General features: G+C 39.0%; 1 protein-coding gene across 1 annotated transcript in view; it reads right to left on the bottom strand.

Moving 5' to 3' along the window:
- Positions 1 to 16,009, bottom strand: part of LOC127649052 (protein Wnt-9a-like) — a 45,402-nt gene extending 29,393 nt beyond the window's left edge. Inside the window, 2 exon segments of the mRNA XM_052133946.1 lie at positions 15,805 to 15,983; positions 15,986 to 16,009. Coding sequence (XP_051989906.1) covers positions 15,805 to 15,983; positions 15,986 to 16,009 — 203 coding nt within the window.
- Between the last annotated feature and the right edge of the window lie 2,425 nt (positions 16,010 to 18,434).

Below are 18,434 nucleotides of genomic sequence, written 5' to 3'. Positions count from 1 at the left end.
GACAGAATGGTTAAAAATCAATCAGATACTGATATACATTCCAGAATGTTATAAAAATTTCAGAAGGAAAAGCATCATTTGTGCGCTGGTGGGGCCAGATGGACGAGGAAGTATTGTTTATTCACTCCGCACTAATATTTTGTTTGGCAAGGTCACATCAGACTGAACTTAAAATGATTAACAGTGTAGCCGAGCAATGTGCCTGCAGCTGTATCCAGGTGTAATACCCAAAGAAAAGGTTAATAAACAACCCCTAGCACATCCCAGAGGAAAATTGGATTATTCAATGAAGTAATGCAGTTCTTAGTTACTGTAAGTAACAGCTTTGTCTGAGACGTTTCTCCTTAAAGTCCTTGGGAGAAATTTAACTATAAATAAATCAGCCAATAGTTGAGATACAGTTAAAGAGCATCTAGATGTTTACATGGTCTGAAGGAAATGTGAGTGTTGTTTGCCCATACAAAAGGGTTTGTGATTGTAAGGGTGTTGCTATGAGATAGCTAAGGTGTTATGAGGGTTTTTAGTGCCTTGCCATATAGTTGCTAGGGTTTTCTGGGTGGTTGCTGGGTCACAACTTCAATGTTTGTCTAAGAGAAAATATCACCGGTTTTTTGTCTGCCATGTGAAAATCATACGTCTGATACTAAGAAAAGAAAAAGCACACCTCTTCTCAACAAGCCGCATATTGTAAGCTACCATTTATGGCTTTAGCACAAACAGTTTTGAGTAACACACCAAAGTTTAATACTTAGGGATTTGAAGAAACCCCTAATCCTCACTATAAGTATGAGTACACTATCGGCGTACAAGTACAGATCCTTTCAAATTGAATGGGGAAAGACTGAGATCTCTAAAACTGTTGGTCAAGAATACAATCAATTATTGTAATTATCTCTAACACCTGTCTCTTGTTATAGTGATAGAGCAGAGGAAGTCTTGCAAAGCCACACAAACGTATCAGTTTGGGAGAGAGAGAGTGACACGAGAGCACGGTGTCAATGTGTACTGAGTGCATTCAAAGTTTATGTTATCTTATTGAGTGTCATGAAGAATCTATGTCAAGTGAGTGCTGTAAAATATAAGACACTTAAAAGACTTGCCTGCATTGCTTCGTTGTCTCCTGACTCCTCCATTGCCCACAGAACCAAACATTCGACACTCTTTTATCTGTAAGGCGAGACTTCCTTTTCTACACCAAACATATTGAGTGTTCCAATTCCTCCCATTCCTTTTAATTCCAGTGCTCTGTCTCAGCTAATCTGTCTCTGGCAATATTGACTAGACTAAGTTACCTTAGCAAGCACCAGTAATAAAAATAAGATGTTTAATTTAATAAAATGTATGTATGTAGATCAGTTCAATTGAAATCTCACACTTTTGATTGTAGGGTGAAACTATAGAGATGTATATGAGATTTATCCGGGGAGGAAAAATTGGTGCATACAGTACCGTGTGTGTGTGTGTGTGTGTGTGTGTGTAGTTTGCATTAGTAAGAGGTTTAACTGCAGGGCTGTGCATGGGTCAGCTGCTCAACGATGGTGACTGTGTGACTGGCACAGCATGGGTGCACTACAGAGCTCCGCATGACTCTACCTATCGACCTCACGGCATGGGACTGAGAACCCAAGCACCCAGTGACAGGTACGAGAGCCGCTCGAGCTCCACTCTCTTCTCTGGGCTCCCACTAAAAGCCTTTAATAAAAGTATGCAAACATAGACCTTAATGATGTGTTTGTCCTGACCATACAGACATAAAAATGGGCATGAGAAGATGTGACTCCTAACATGCTTTGATTGTAGGGGTCAGTAACATAGCATTTATGGTTTGTATGATAGCTGTATGACAATATAATGACATAGCATCTGTGACAGTGATTCTAGAGGAACGCTGATACATCGATAAATTTCATCTCAATGTGCAATTCTGAAATCCCTTAAAATAAATAGAAGGGTAAAATGTATTTTACCCACCCAATCAATCTCAAAACACAAGCAGCTATATTAGTTCCAGTTATTTACAGTTTCTACTGTGGGAGATTACAGAGTATTTCCTACATATTGGAGACTCTTGTAAAGTCATCTTATTTAAGCCTCTAATCTTAATGCTTAGAGAAACAGTAATGCAAGTTGCAGTACAATATTTTAAACTTTGTTTACATATTCAATTAGGCAAACCTGTACATTTTCTCATGCCCCTCAGGCTAAAAGACCCTATTAACCCCCAACCCCATAAAATACAATAATTTTTTTGTTCCCAATCTTATCCCAACCCAAATCGTTCATTAAGGAAGGAAACGTACAATTACAAACTTGATTTGAAGTAGTTTGGGAGCATAGGGACACCAACTGATTTGCAGTGTGTCAGTGCGGTGCAGTGCAGTCGTTTTACATACTTAACTGTTGCAATTCTAACTCCACAATTTTCCACAATTTAACACTATTTAAAAAAAATGACACTGAAATAAGGCGAACCAATAGCTTTATCAGAGGCATATACATTCGAGCTCACAGTAAGTCTGTCATTAAAGGTTTTTAGGTTATTGTTAAATATAAATTAGTCTATGGAGAATATTAATGGGATTTATACATCTGAAACCAGACTGTTGCTCTCTTTTAAGGCGTTTGCACACCAGAGGCGATGTGATAATGCAAAACTAATTGCAGACGAATTGCCTGTTTCACTTTGAGACAAATAATCGGCATTAGCACATTCACGCCTTTATAAAAGGTGGCGCTAATTGCAATTTTACCATCCTCACTGCTGGTTCAGTATTTGGTCCTTGAGTTACTTCAGCTTGTAATGTCAGTGGTCAAAAAAGCTTTCTGTGCATTAGTGCCACCAGTAGCACTGGTTTTGGTAACTGCAATGACACGTGATCCAAATCTCATATTTTATTGGTCTGGGAATATTATCGCCGGGCGTTTAAAGGGGTCATGACATGAGAAACCAAATTTGCCTTGATCTTTTGGTATATAAGAGGTCTTTGTATCATTAAAACGTCCTGCAAGTTTAATATTTTAAGACGTCCTCCCCATTCTAAACGAATCATTTATTTAATCAAGCTCAAAATACAGCTCGTTCTGGATTCATGGTTAGAAGTGACGTGACGGTTAGAAGTGACGTACCAGCGTTTGCATATGACCGCCTCCAGCACAAGATAACTACGCTTTAAGCGCCAAGACAACTACGCTCATTTCAGTATCGCCATGCGCCTCACAAGTGTTCAGTCGATGGACAGCGAGCTCTGACAGAGACTACTTGTGCACAGGAAAATTACGATGCCACACAGATGTGCTGTTCCTGGCTGTGGTCAAACAAAACCTCTGAATAAGCTGCCGAAAGATCCAGGCGTCAGGGAAAAATGGATGCAGTTTATTTTTTGCGGACGTCCCAGTCACGGCAGTGTTAACTTAAGCGTTTGTTCTGTACATTTTAAGGATGACTGTTTTGAGAACAAATTTCAATATGATGCTGGCTTTGCCAGAAAACTGTTGCTCAAAGATAAGTCCGTGCCGACTATTCTGGGAACAACGACGACGCAAACTGTAAGTAATCTATTTTAAACTTTAAACTACTTTTTAAAGCGCAATTTCATTCATTATGAATAATCACAGTGTTTTTACTTAGTTTACTTGCATATTGTTCTGGCTGGGGCGTCAATAATTGATACATAGGCACTGACGTTAGCCAATCATAACAGTGGGCGTTAACACTGAAGTCTTAAATGGAAAACGCCCCCAAAACAGACTGTTTGAATCAGAGGATGAGAAACAGGGTGGGAAAAGGTCATAAATCACTAGATTTTAAAAGTTTTTCTTAAAAAAAAATATATTAATACTATAATTGCACCTAAGGGAACATAATAATACAATAAAAAAAACCATGTCATGACCCCTTTAAACTCCAGTTTAAATAAGAAAGTCAACAAAGAAAGGAAAACTGTGCACATCAATGCATTTCATGGGGTCTTTAATATGTTTACCATAACCTGACTTTGTGCTTTGTACTAGTAGAGGGGATTTGTATTCATCTTAGTGACTTTAATCTTTTAAATCCATTGACCAAAAAGGTTTGTTCAGATTTATTAACTGATTCTTTCAGTGAATTTTTCTGTATATTACATCGTTACCACAATATCACATTTCACCCCACGCTTCCTGTAGCACATGCCATAGATGTGGCTGTCTTGTCAGGCATTTCTCACGCACCTTACAGTCTAGCTGATCCCAAAAAAGCTCAATAAGGTTAAGATCCATAACACTCTTTTCCAATGACCTGTTGCCCAATGTCTGTGTTTCTTTGCCCACTCTAACCTTTTCTTCTTATTTTTCTGTTTGAAAAGTGGCTCTTTCTTTCCAATTCTTCCCATAAGGCCTGCATCCCTGAGTCTTCTCTTTACTGTTGTACATGAAACTGGTGTTGAGCGGGTAGAATTCAATGAAGCTGTCAGCTGAGGACATGTGAGGCGAACTAGAGACTCTGATGTACTTATCCTCTTGTTTAGTTGTACATCTGGCCTTCCACATCTCTTTCTGTCCTTGTTAGAGCCAGTTGTCCTTTGTCTTTGAAGACTGTAGTTACATCTTTGTATGAAATCTTCAATTTCAAGCATTGTATAGCCTTTATTCCTCAAAACAATGATTGACTGATGTGTTTCTAAAGAAAGCTGTTTCTTTTTTGTCATTTTTGACCTAATATTGGCCTAAAGATATGCCAGTCTATTGCATACAGAAAAACTCAAAAACAAACACAAAGACAATGTTAAGCTTCATTTAATGAATCAAATAACTTTCAACTGTGTTTGATATAATGGCAAGTGATTTTGTAGTACCAAATTAGCAATTTAGCATGATTACTCAAGAAAAAGTGTTGGAGTGATGGCTGCTGGAAATGGGGCCTGTCTAGATTTGATCAAAAATTACTTTTTTCAAATAGTGATGGTGCTGTTTTTACATCAGTAATGTATGCCCTATATTTTGTGATCAGATGAATTCCAAACTTATGGCTGCAAGTGTATATATATACACATATACAGTTGAAGTCAGAAGTTTTCAAACACTTAGATAGAAGTAATTAAAACTCTTCTTTTTTTTTTAAATGATATCAAGCCTTTAGACAATTAGCCAATTAGCTTCTGATAGGAGGTGTACTGAACTGGAGGTGTACCTGTGGATGTATTTTAAGGCCTACCTTCAAACTCAGTCTCTTTTTGCTTGACATCATGGGAAAATCAAAAGAAATTAGCCAAGACCTCAGAAAAAAATTTTGGACATCCACATGTCTGGTTTATCCTTGGGAGCAATTTCCAAATGCCTGAATTCACCACGTTTATCTGTACAAACAATAGTATGCAAGTATAAAAACATGGGACCATGCAGCCATTATACAGCTCAGGAAGCTCCTAAAGATGAGCGTAGTTTAGTGATAAAAGTGCAAACCAATCCCAGAACAACAGCAAAAGATCTTGTAATGATGCTGGAGGAAACAGGTAGACAAATATCTATATCCACAGTAAAATGAGTCCTGGGGAGTCCTATATCGACATAACCTGAAGCAAGGAAGAAGCCACTGCTCCAAAACCGGCATAAAAAATCCAGACCACAGTTTGCAAGTGCACATGGGGACAAAGATCTTACTTTTTGGAGAAATGTCCTCTGGTCTGATGAAAGAAATATTAAACTGTTTGGCCATAATGTCCAACGTTATTTTTGGAAGAAAAAGGGTGAGGCTTGCAAGCCAAAGAACACCATCCCTCCGTGAAGCATGGGGGTGGAACCGTCATGTTGCTGGAGGGACTGGTGCACTTCACAAAATAGACGGCATCATGAGGAAGGAAATGTATGTTGATATATTGAAGCAACATCTCAAGACAGCCAGGAATCAAAAGAGTCTTCTAAATGGACAGTGACCCCAAGCATACCTCCAAAGTTGTTGCAAAATTGCTTCAGGACAACAAAGGTATTGGAGTGGACATCACAAAGCCCTGACCTCAATCCGATTGTGGGCAGAACTGAAAAAAGTGTGTGCGAGCAAGGAGGCCTACAAACCTGACTCAGTTACACCAGTTCTGTCTGGAGGAATGGGCCAAAATTCCAGCAACTTATTGTGAGAAGCTTGTGGAAGGCTATCCAAAATGTTTGACCCAAGTTAAACAATTTAAAGGCAATGCTACCAAATACTTACAAAGTATATGTAAACTTCTGACCCACTGGGAATGTGCTGAAAAAAATAAAAGCTGAAATACATAATTCTCTCTACTATTATTCTGATATTTCACATTCTTAAAATAAAGTAGTGATCCTAACTGACTTCAGACAGGAAATGTTTTCTACGATTAAATGTCATTAATTATGGATAAACTGAGTTTAAATGTATTTGGCTAATGTGTATGTAAGCTTCTGATATATATATATATATATATATATATATATATATAATCTGTGTGTGTGTGTGTGTGTGTGTGTGTGTGTGTGTGTGTGTGTGTGTGTGTGTGTGTGTGTGTGTGTGTGTGTGTGTGTGTTTAAAAAAGCACTTAATCTCTTTGGTAGTATTAATTTTTTAATGATGAAAAAAGTATTGCATGCACCTTTAAAAGATTTGATTTTTAGAGAAACCTCAACTGTTTGGTTGCCATATCATTGGCTCACAATAACCATTGAGAACTGGCTCAGTTCAGTCTTTAGGGCTGGTGATTAAGTAGATTAATTTGACCTTCCCTAATCAAAACCATCCATTGAGACATTCAGTTCAATTACTATCTATAAAACCAAGATTTACAGGCAAAAAAGCATGTCTTTGTTATAGCGACTTGTCTATCCTCGCTTCTTACTTCATAATTGATAATAGGCATCACTCAAAGAAGGGCAGGATCACACAATGATTACAATATGTGTTTGGGTGTTCACGGTATACACTGAGGTGCTGTTTTGAAGGAAATTGTGGTCACAATTGTTACCAGTGGGATTACATGGGTTAAGCATCCACATCAGTGTTTTAGGTGGGGAGTAGTCCTTCATAATTCACTGCAAACTTACAAGTCTGAAGCAATTCTGGTATGGAACTCCCACTTTTCATGATCCAATCTATTCCAGATTTTTTCCACTTTTTTTCATTTTCTGTTTCATTCAGAAATATGTCACATTATGAGAGTAAAATGGGTTGTGAACAACATTTCATGTTGATTTATTGTATCTAGCAAAATCTAGCAATGCAGCTCTATTTCAACGAGCCTATCATGAAATTATGAACTTTATCACAGTAGATTACAGGCTTGTCGAGTCTGTAATAAAAGTTACTGTATGAGATTTGCTAAACTTGATGAACAACACCCAGTCCATGCACATGAATGGTTCATAGCTCAGGGTTTTTACAGTCATCTTATGGTTATGCAGTCATCTAATCTTGGCTGTAGTCACTGATCATTTAGGACCACAGTCCACCCAAAGCCCTTTGTGGAGGAAAACAGCATAGAGATGGAAAACACACAACATGGTAGTGCCACTAATTAACGTCATCTCATCAATCCATGACCACCAAAAACTATTCAGCTTCCATATTGGCTTGTCGGTTTTGCCTAGCCCTGACCTTCCATCTGAGATGCCCATCAGCGCATTCCTGACAATGTCCTACATATCTACAAAACGCACAGCTGATTGGGTTATAGTAGAAGTGGAGCCGCCCTCTCTTAAAAAGTCCAGGCAGACCTCCAAACTGTGGTTGAGCCATGCTACCAGAATATTGAAACCTTTGGATGTGAATGTGCCAAAAACATTTAAAGACATTCCCCAGAGCAATAATACCATATAATCAGGACAGGGTTGGGATGACTCCTGCAGGAGAAGCCATTCTCACAGCTTGTCGAGTAAGCCATTGAGAAAAAACAAACCGGAAGAAATGTGGAGACACTGATTTATGTTTTTGAAGCAGTTCCTTAAAATCTCATGAAAAGCCAACAAGATAATCATAATCTAAAGTGTGTTCAAAGAGGAAAAGTTAAGCTGTGAAGCTGATACTCATTGGAAATAGAACTGTAGTTTTTTGCATTGTGTTCTTCCTTTTCTAGTCTCACGTAGTCAGACTTTTCACTATGGCATAAAGTCTGGTCCTCATTGCAGCTTATTCTTTCAAATAACCACTCACGCCATGACTGACATGTAAAGCAGCCAACCACATTTTGTTTTGTTTATCTGAAATACATTTTACCCAGTGTTGTGGAAGCCAAGCTAAGCTTCCTAAGATACAAGCTACTCATAACTTAAAGTATTCAACTACAGACAATCTACTTTTTGTAAAAGTAGTTAGCTACAATACTAGCTAACTACATTGAAGCTATATAAAGACAATTGTTTTGAATATGCAGTTGGATGATGATGATACTATATAATTCTGCAATCAGTTACTACAGTCATGGTTACTTCAATATTATTATAGTAAAATCATGGTTACTATAGTTTTACTGCAGTAAAACCTTGGATAATTGTATAAAAATCATGTTTTTGGTCAAAGAAAAACTACTGTTACTACAGTCATGGTTACTACAGTATAACCATGGTTAATTTTCTATGGGTTAAAGAAATAGTGGTACAACATTAACTTGAACATAAATTGATACTTTTAAATATTTTGCTTTAAAATAGAATGCAAAGTCCCTTTAAGGCTGCGTGGGGCTCAAGTGAATCAAGCAATCATTTTTGTGAACTAGTAAATTTACATGAACTGTCCAAAAGAACAGAATCACTCAAATGAATTAATTAGCGTTGGAGTTCCCAGTGCTAACTATAAGTGAATAGCTTATTTTAATCACCTCATTTACTGTACATGAACTGTCTGAAACATCTGATTTACTTAAATCAGTGGTTCTCAACCGGTGGGGTACACTCTCCCGGGGGGGGCGCGAGTAGGCTACGATGCAAGGGAAAAAAAACTGGGAAAAAACATTTTTTGGGGCACATTTTTTTTATCACTAAACTACTGTCATAAAAAGTTATAGTTTTGTATATACATAACTCCTGAATAAAAATTAAAATGTGTTTGGACTGATTTAAAAAAATAAGTTTTGAACAAATTTGATTGGTTTGTCGATAGTGAGCGCAAATGCAGGTGATAAGCATATGCGGTTTCATTAAGCGAGTCATTGAGTCGTTCATTCAAACGATTCGTTCAAACGGCCGATTCATCAAGAATGAGACAGATGTTTGTGAATGGGTCATTGAATCTTTGACTCAACCGATTCGTTCACAACACTGAATCATTCAAAACACGATTGAGTATTGCTGTGAGATGCGCTATGCTAAATAAATAACAATACATTGTTGTAACAGCAATATCTCCAAGTTTTGTTTTTCACTGTAAAAATGTCATGATTTGCCAATGCAAAGAGAGTGCCGCCACCTTTTCCCCCCACTTCAAGCACTGATTATAACACAAACAAATGATCCTACTGGCGGCTTTTTTTTTTTGTCAAAAGTGACAAATCCAGCGACTTTTGTGGTGTTTGGAAACTCTAAAGCACGAATCACTCTGCAGTTAGGCCTACTGTGCTCAACGAACAGCGGGTGCTGCCGTGAGCCACTCTCCCGTCCAAAAGTCAGTCTCTCAGTAGCCTCGCGCAGCAGTCAGAGCAGAGAGGAGACACACACCCCTCCACGTCCAGGCTGCAAATGAATCGCTTATTGAGCTGAAGAGTGACATTAGACTGAAGGAACTCTTTAGCTCCTGCCCTCTTTCGTCATTCTGGGCAGCATTGATGCAGGAATACCCTGAACTCTGTGACGTCGCCTTGAAGATTCTCCTTCCTTTCGCGTCGACATATTTGTGTGAGGCAGGATTCTCAAAAATGATTGCACTCAAAACGAAATACCGCAATCATGCACAAATCGAGGATGATTTGAGGCTATGTTTATTAAACATTGAGCCAAGAATTGAGGATCTTTGCAAGGCAAAGCAGGCTCAGGTCTCACATTAACATCACCTACCAGCAAGCTTCTGTAAAAAATGCAGATGATGCCTACTATTAGGCCTAGTAATAATAACAATAATAAAGCATAAATTAATATCAGAGGTCTGATGCCAATTCCCAATTATAGGCCTACTGATGATGATGATAATAATAATAATAATAATAATAATAATAATAATAATAATAATAATAACAACAATAAAGCATGTAACCTCATATAATTATATAGCAATAGCCTAGTAATAATGATAGGCCTACTACTACTCATAATAATAATAATAATAATGCCAGCAAGCTCACATTAGAAGTCTGGTGCTACTGCCAATTATAATAATAATAATAATAATAATAATAATAATAATAACAACAACAATAAAGCATGGGGCGGGGCGGGGGGCACTGGGGCCCCAACTGCAATGAACCAGCTTTGGGGGGGCCCAGCTTGCAAAAGGTTGAGAACCCCTGACTTAAATGATTTGGTTTCCCCAGCGATACTTGAGAGAGAGAGAGAGAGAGAGAGAGAGAGAGGACAGTATAGGTGTTTGATTGCTCCTTTGGCTCCATTTCTGCATTTGCAATACAATGTGACAAATATAGCGTTTTGTGATGTTACACCACTACGTGTTGGACAATGTAAATACTTGACAGCTACATTATTGTGAGAATAGCTGAACTGCTGTCATGCTAAAAAAAAACATGTGTGCACTTACTCCCGGAAGTTGCATAAAGCCAGTCAATCAGATTGGAGTTTGCCAGATCTTCTTTCAGATTCGTGTGCAATATGCATCAGACGGTCAGTGAAGGCAGTGTGGGCATTCTAAAACTCAAACTATCCCTTAATAAAACACTATTCCACGTCTGTTAAGTGAAATGTTAACAGTAACATAAAACATTAAATGGCACAGTTACAGTTAGAGTAAATGTGTATGACTGAATAAAATGCTGTACAGTTGTCCGTAAATGTGTACAGCAAGTGAAGGAAGTGGTCAAATGCGAGGATGAAAATCTTCAATTGCAAACACTGCTATTCTCTGAGACTGAAAGGAGATCCACCACAGCTCAGGCAGTGGCTCTCATCAACATTCCCAAGCATAAGTCTAGTCGAGAGATTAAATCTGAAAGTCCTCTACAGCAAGCAGCTTCTGTACAGGGGTTTTCCTACGAGCTACGGCCAAAAAAACTGCCTAAGTGCCACTGCAAACAGATGAAATGCTGTTTTGACCACAACTACCTTTGAGTACCTTTGAACTGTTGCTCTTTTTACCTTTTCCATGTACCCTCTTCACACAGTGTTCTGTTCTCATATCTGTTTTTGCCACTCATTTCCCACTGTGCTAAGGTTTCATACAAGAGCAGATGCTGACTGAAGAGCAGAGGGTTTTTGCAGTAGTGACTGACTGCACCTCCTGGTGGAAGCTTCAGGGACTGCAGCTAATTCTCCACATGTCTACAGATAAATGACAGAAAACTTATGAGTAGTGTTGCACAACTCTGATTTCAGCACAGTCTCAGTAAAGATGCAATGGGCATCAGAAGACCCCACCAGACCCATTGAGAATGGTCTTCAAAAGCTAGAGTTTGAGCCATTCCCTATTTTGCATCGTCAGGATCTTTAGCATCTTCCACTGGGAAATGATCTGCCATTTTAATCTTAAAGCCCAAAGTATACTTCGGTTTTTGCATACACGTAAAAGGACGAGTGGCATAAATACATAATTAGTAGGGTACGCAAGCACTGTACGCATGCATCACTATTTTTCTAACCGTGCATATTCTGTACACATTGTCTGCGCATGCGCCTGGAAATATTTGCACTAATCCACATGTCCACAAAGTGGCAACACTCACAGTTTGGCTGTTGCTTCACAAAGTAGAGCAAGAAGATGATGTAAACATTGGAAAACAACAAGAGATGGAAACAAAGATGGAAACAACATCAGACGAACAAAACAACATGTGCCAACAAAAGCGCGTTTGTGAGGAGGTCGGGAGATGCATTTTTAAAGACTATATATAAAAGAAAGTATGTTCCGATAAGAACAAGTATGAGTACAGATACTTTCTTTTAGTAATCACCTACCCACCCACCTAGAACTCAATATCAGCAGTTTATTTAAAATGTTACATCAATATTGTGTTTAAATTCATTCATTAATTAAAACATTTATCAAATAAAAAAATGAAATTGTCTTATTTTTATCAAATTATGTGATTTTATACATAACTTCACACAGAGACGTTGCAATGGGTTAGGCAAACCAGGCATTTGCCTGGGGACCCGAGCTGGAAGGGGGCCCCCTCAAGGATGGCTGATTACATTGGACCACAGCAACGACAACATGGAACCCCCTTAAATTAATTGATGGTACAAGACACTGCAATGACACGTCTAGAACCCCCTAAAGGGGACCCCATGAAACAAGCTTGCTGTCAAAATTTTCACATGGATGAATGATTAATGTGCCTTATTGGGGGGTCCCTTCTGCCTGGAGCCCACAGAGTCTCTAGAAACGCCCCTGACTTCACAGCACAATCCTGAATACAACATTGGAGTTATTTTTGTAAAAAAAAGTGCTGCATAAAAGATCATCACAGATGTGAGATAGTTTAAATATAATACAGTTACTACTGATTTATTAGTAGTAGTAGTAGTAGTATAAAAGTGACTATTACATAACTATATAGTAGTGATCTATTTCTGTCATACATTTTTCATTTAAATTGAGCTTTTATTTTTACCGGAGCTTTTATTTTGAAGTGTTCCTGTGTTGTTAGACAAAGGAGCTCTGATGTATTGACTGCAGATTCCCAGTCCGGAAAAGCAGGTGGCTACGTGACTTTAAATGATTATTAAACCACAAAATGCTACTATATAAATAAATAAATATGTAGTCTGTATATGACGTGACCTAAAAAGTGAATTAGCGCTCTGCCTGCTGTCATCTGATACGAACAGAGCATTCAATGCTCATGATGGTGTTTTCCATGTATGAGCCAAGGATCTCTAAATGTATGAGCAGTTTGTGTCTCTATGCCTGCACAACACCGACTCCACACATTCACAAGAATCTGTATTTAAAACGCTGCAAGTGCAAACAATCTATTTATCTCATTAAATCATAGCTTTTGCTGTTAAATAATCTCACTAGGACATGAGGTGATTTTAATCTATGCGCTGAATGTTTACATAGTGACATTCGTACGTCAGATGGTATCGGGTTTTGGTATCTGAGCATTTTATGAGTCCCAGTATATGAGAGTGTTATCGGACCCTATTCCCATAACAGTATCGATGCATCCCTATTTGAAAACTATAAAGACACCTTTATGGGTCTAAACCCCTAAAAAGAAATAATGAAGTATCGCATAGCAGTTGTAGCATGCACGCATCAATGGCTTGTGTATGCACACACGTTCATATGTAATATACAGAGCATTTTACTCTACACATACGCTAGTGAACATGGAAAATCTGAAGTATACTTTGGGATCAACATCTGATAAAGATTCTTAATTTATTAGTTCCTTGTTAAGAGGTGTTTGTAAATCTGACCAGTCTCCCTTTAGATACCAAAAGAACCATTAGATCCATTTTAACTATCACTGAGATATAAAGGCTTGAGCTTTGGGCTCTTCGTTTCATTTAGGATTCCCAGAAGATATGTACATTACAGAAGTGATTTTAAACCTCTGTTTTTCCTTAGAATGATAATTTAGGTGGCAATAGCCAACATCTTTCACAAAAGTCATAAATCATTACCCCATTTCCTAATTCAAGTTGACTCTTAGGGCAGCAATGCAGAGCAGATCCCCACTTTTGACCCCAGGCTGGCCTCCACAAGAGATCTGTATGAACTTGTCAGAGCCAGGCACAAAAGAACCTCATTCCATGGATATTCAGGGCTTATTTTCCCCATGTTTTCCCGGCATGTAAACTCTTCCATTTCTTCCTTCAGGCTGTTTGAGGTGAGCTGAACACCTAGACAAAACGTTTGCATTGCCTCCTTTACTAGTTCCAGAAAAATGTCCATAATGCCACCACCACTTCATCCCCACCCAACCAAACCTGGTCTCTCTACGACTGCTGCTGCTTAACAAGACCCAGCTGAAATGTATACGGGGCACCTGCCGCAACATGCTGGAGGGGACTGGGTGGTAAAAAACCGAGGGTTTGCATTCTTGTGGCCTGGATGACAATTTCAGCAATGGCTCAACTAGGCAAGGAATCCCACCCAACCCTGAGAGACCTGGACCGTGGGTAAACAGAGACTGTGTTTAGGTTTCACATGCGCTCCACCGCACCAGGGAAATTGGGTATGCAACATTGACCCTCTATTTTAAGTAAATCAGTACCCAGAGGATGCGGCATTCCCTCATGGAATGTATTTATTTGCACATGTTAGTAGACGCAAGTTTGACAATGGCTTCATGCCGTCTCTGGCATGACCCACTGACCCATGTTATCGCAGGCCAGCATTTCTGAAATGTATTGACATCCCAATAGAGGGTAGAAGTAAAGGTTTAGACCCAATTGACATCCACTTGCGGCCCATCAAACCGGTTTACAGCTTCATAATGTTCAATGGAGCCTTAGGGAACCACTCCTACCCTATCCTTGATTTGCCCTAACAATATCTTCTCCTTAAAACACCTTTCTAGATTAAACCTTCCATCAATGCTGACCACCAGCCAAGAGTGGTCAGCATTGATGGTCAATATTTAATTCTATATTGTACCTTAGATCAGTTCTTTATAGCATAAACCCTCCCTGATGGGATTAGAGTATTGGGACAATATTAAATGCCTGCTTGACAATGGATTATGTCCAAAAAATGGCATTCTTACATAACCATTTTTGAGACTTGACCTATATACATAGGTTTATGTTTATGTTTCAAAGATGAAATGGTTAGCATATGAGTTTCAATGCAGTGCAAGTCTACCTCACTTCTCTGCCACTCTGCAAAGCTGGTTTCCAACTTGTTGAAACAAGTGTCAATGGCTCGAAGACAATGATTAAATGTTAAACACATGTTTCTGAAAACATGAAGTTCTTGGTGTGTCCGTTGAAAGGCGCGAGATGGCAAAATATCAATGCGCAGAAATGCAACCGTCATAGAGGAATAAATTCCAAAGGCGTTCCCGCGGTATCACATCTCCAGTGTCCACAATTACCTAAATTAAAATGATGCTAGGAGAATGTTTATAGGGGGAGCTGGGGAAACTATAAATTCAACACACATTTTTGAACTTGCGCTTATAAAACCTAGTGAGACAGCCAACACGAGTGTTTATGCTGGACGAAGAAATATTATCTGCGATCTGAACAGACGTTTCGGCCACCAGAGATCTTTGCGGCTTTATTGTTACCAGCTGTTGAGAGCTGCTCATGTCTGCTCATGTTTTACAAAAAAAAATAAAATATATATATATATACATAATATATATATGTACCGGCTTATAACTAACTTCCATTCAAAACACTACTGAAGACATAGTAAATTTATATTCAATCAAGGTATCATCACCAACAAATAAGCGTCTAACACTTATTATTAGACAATGCATTATTTCATGCATCTGTAAAAGACAGGTAAAAACAAAGCAGGTGGTATCTTTGTCTACTGGAGGCTTCTTTCAAACATCATCTCGTTATAATACGATCATCGCTCATTATCACTCGCTGCATCGCAACTCTACAGGTTGTTAGGGAGAGAACTTCACAGTTAAGTTCTTTCCCTAAATTGAGTTTTTCTTTTAAATGTGTGATCTTTGATCCATTATTTCACCTCTTAAAACCAATTCCACTTGAAAAGCAAGAAAGAAGAGTAGTTATTTTACCTACCCGAAGTAAGCTGCGGTCGGTCCAGTCAAGCTGATGAGATGCACTATAATGGTGAATGATAACCATCCCAGGAGTAGGTGTCCATCCAGCATTTTGTAGCGGCTCTGGGGCAGATCATTTCGTTCGTCCTGAGTTGCTGTGTAAAATCCCTGCTTGTGAGAACGGCATTTCTTATACACTGCGAGGATTTCTGCGCCCCTCCCATTGAATTAGAGCAGGAGAGAGAGAGAGAGAGAGAGAGAGAGAGAGAGAGAGAGAGAGAGAGAGAGAGAGAGAGAGAGAGAGAGAGAGAGAGAGAGAGAGAGAGAGAGAGAGAGACCTGAGTGAGCAGCTGTATTTTGAAAGCTCGCATGGCTTAATTATTGACGTTTGCTGGAGACAGGCAAACCATTAGGAATACAGTAATATATCATTTAAGAATTCACATGAATTGAAATTGAATACATAGGTAATTGGACTAATAAATGTATAAATATAAATAGTGCCTTGGTTTAAGTTTCATTACTAAATTTATGAATGAATGTATTTATTTATGTATTCATTAAATATTAATGTTTTTATATTTAATATTTAAATATATGTATTTTTATTTAATAATATAAATAATACACATATATAAATTATAAATAAATTACATTTTATTTGTAATGCACTTTTCACAATACAGATCGTTTCAAAGCAGCTTTACAGAAAATAATATAATGTCTTGTCATAAATTCCTCAGTGAAGAGTTTCTGTAGTTCCTCCCACTCATCACCAGAGGGCTCTATCACCTGAGTATTGACTTTAACTCTCTGAACTCCATTTCCCATAATCCCCATACCTTGCACTGATTACCTGCTGACATCCTCATTTACTCAGCTATTTAAAACTCACTCTCAGGCTTTGTTATTGAGAAGTCTTCTTTTGTCCTGGCTGACATTTCTGAGCATTCGCTGTGTTTACGGCATTCCCTGTGTATGATCCTGGACTGTTTGCCCTATTTTGACCCATTGCTACCTGCCTACTATAACTGCCTTGTTTCCCTGGATATAACATGTGAATATCTGCTGCCTTCCCTGACCTCTTGCCTGTTTATTGATTTCTTCTCTGGATTCCCTTGGATATTAATTTGGATAGAAGCGTCTGCCAAATGAATAAATGTAAATTTAATTTTACTGTTGCTGGTGATTGACCCTTGCCTGTCTGTATTACTATGTTTATCTTATTAATGCTGCACATGGATCTCAAGTCCGTTGACTCGTCATTACAGAAGACTTCACCACAAACAGATCCAGCTGCTTTTCTGCAACTCGCCACCGAGGTCTCAGCGAATGTACTGGCCGTATACCACCAATGGCTTGATGGGCTGACATCGTTAACAGAGGAGCTAGTTAAGACTTGGCAAAGCCTCCATTTAACAAAACCAAACCCATCAGCTTCTAATCCAGTGGCTCACCCAGCACATTCACCGTTAACCCATGCCTTTCCTGAGAAATTCAAGGGGTCACCAGCTAAATGTAAGGGATTTCTGCTCCAATATTCCCTGTTTGTTAACCAACAACCCGCACTATACCCCACTGAGTCGCATTTCCTTTGTTCACTACTCACTGGTAAGGATTTGGACTGGATTACAGCAATCTGGAACAGTGAATGAACAACATTCCCTTCGTTCAGTTGCTTCCTCCATTGATTTTGTGCTGTGTTAGAACATCCGGTGGGAGACAAAGATGCCGGAGATCAGCTCCTGTCTCTTCATCAGGGTAATGCTCCTGCCACAGAAGACGCTCTCAAACCATGTGGGTGGAGGGCAAGTTAAAGCCGATTTTTCAGAAGGGACTGAACTTGGAGCTTCAATCAGAGCTGACCTGTTGTGACTAGGGTAAGACTTTGGATCAGTTCATTGAATTGACTATACTTATTGATGATCTCCAAGCACGTAAACCCTCCTACAGTCCTGTAACCCATACCACCGCTGCATTCAACCCGTTTGAATCTGAACCCATGCACATTGAACACACCCACCTTACTTCTGTGGAGAGAGATCATCGTGTTAAGCAGCATCTGTGTCTGTACTGTGGTCAAGCCGGACATCAATGGATTTCCTGCCCAGTTAGACCTTCTCGAAATCGCCCCACTTCAGTGAGTGCCTGTAGTTTATTAAACCCCTCTAATTCATGTGTTGAAGTGCCTGTGACTATTAACCTTTTTGGGGAGATCTGTCTCTAATCTAATCTAATGCCATGCTGGACTCTGGGGCAGCGGGCAACGTTATTGATTAGGATTTTGCGAGGGCTCCTAATATTCCACTTAACCTCTGACTCCCTTTTGGCAGTAGCGGCATTAAACGGATGCCCGCTTGGTGACTGTCATGTTCGTCACACTACCAAAGATGTCATTCTACATGTTGGAGCACTGCATTCTGAAACTATTCGCCTGTATATCATTCCATCACCAATATCATCAATATTAGAGCTGCTGCTGTGCATGTTGAACCTACTTCAGTTCCTAATCTACCTCTTGAGTATTCCAACTTGGTTGAAGCCTTCAGCAAAGCCAAAGCCTCGCAACTACCTCCTGTCACTCCAATGATTGTGCCATAGAACTACTACCTGGTTCCTCACCTCCACAAGGCAAAATCTTCCCCTTGT

This window comes from Xyrauchen texanus, chromosome 9 (genome assembly GCF_025860055.1).
Source record: "Xyrauchen texanus isolate HMW12.3.18 chromosome 9, RBS_HiC_50CHRs, whole genome shotgun sequence".
Lineage (NCBI taxonomy): Eukaryota > Metazoa > Chordata > Actinopteri > Cypriniformes > Catostomidae > Xyrauchen > Xyrauchen texanus.
The sequence above is the reverse complement of the archived record's forward strand: the minus strand, read 5'-3'. Positions and strand labels throughout refer to the sequence as shown.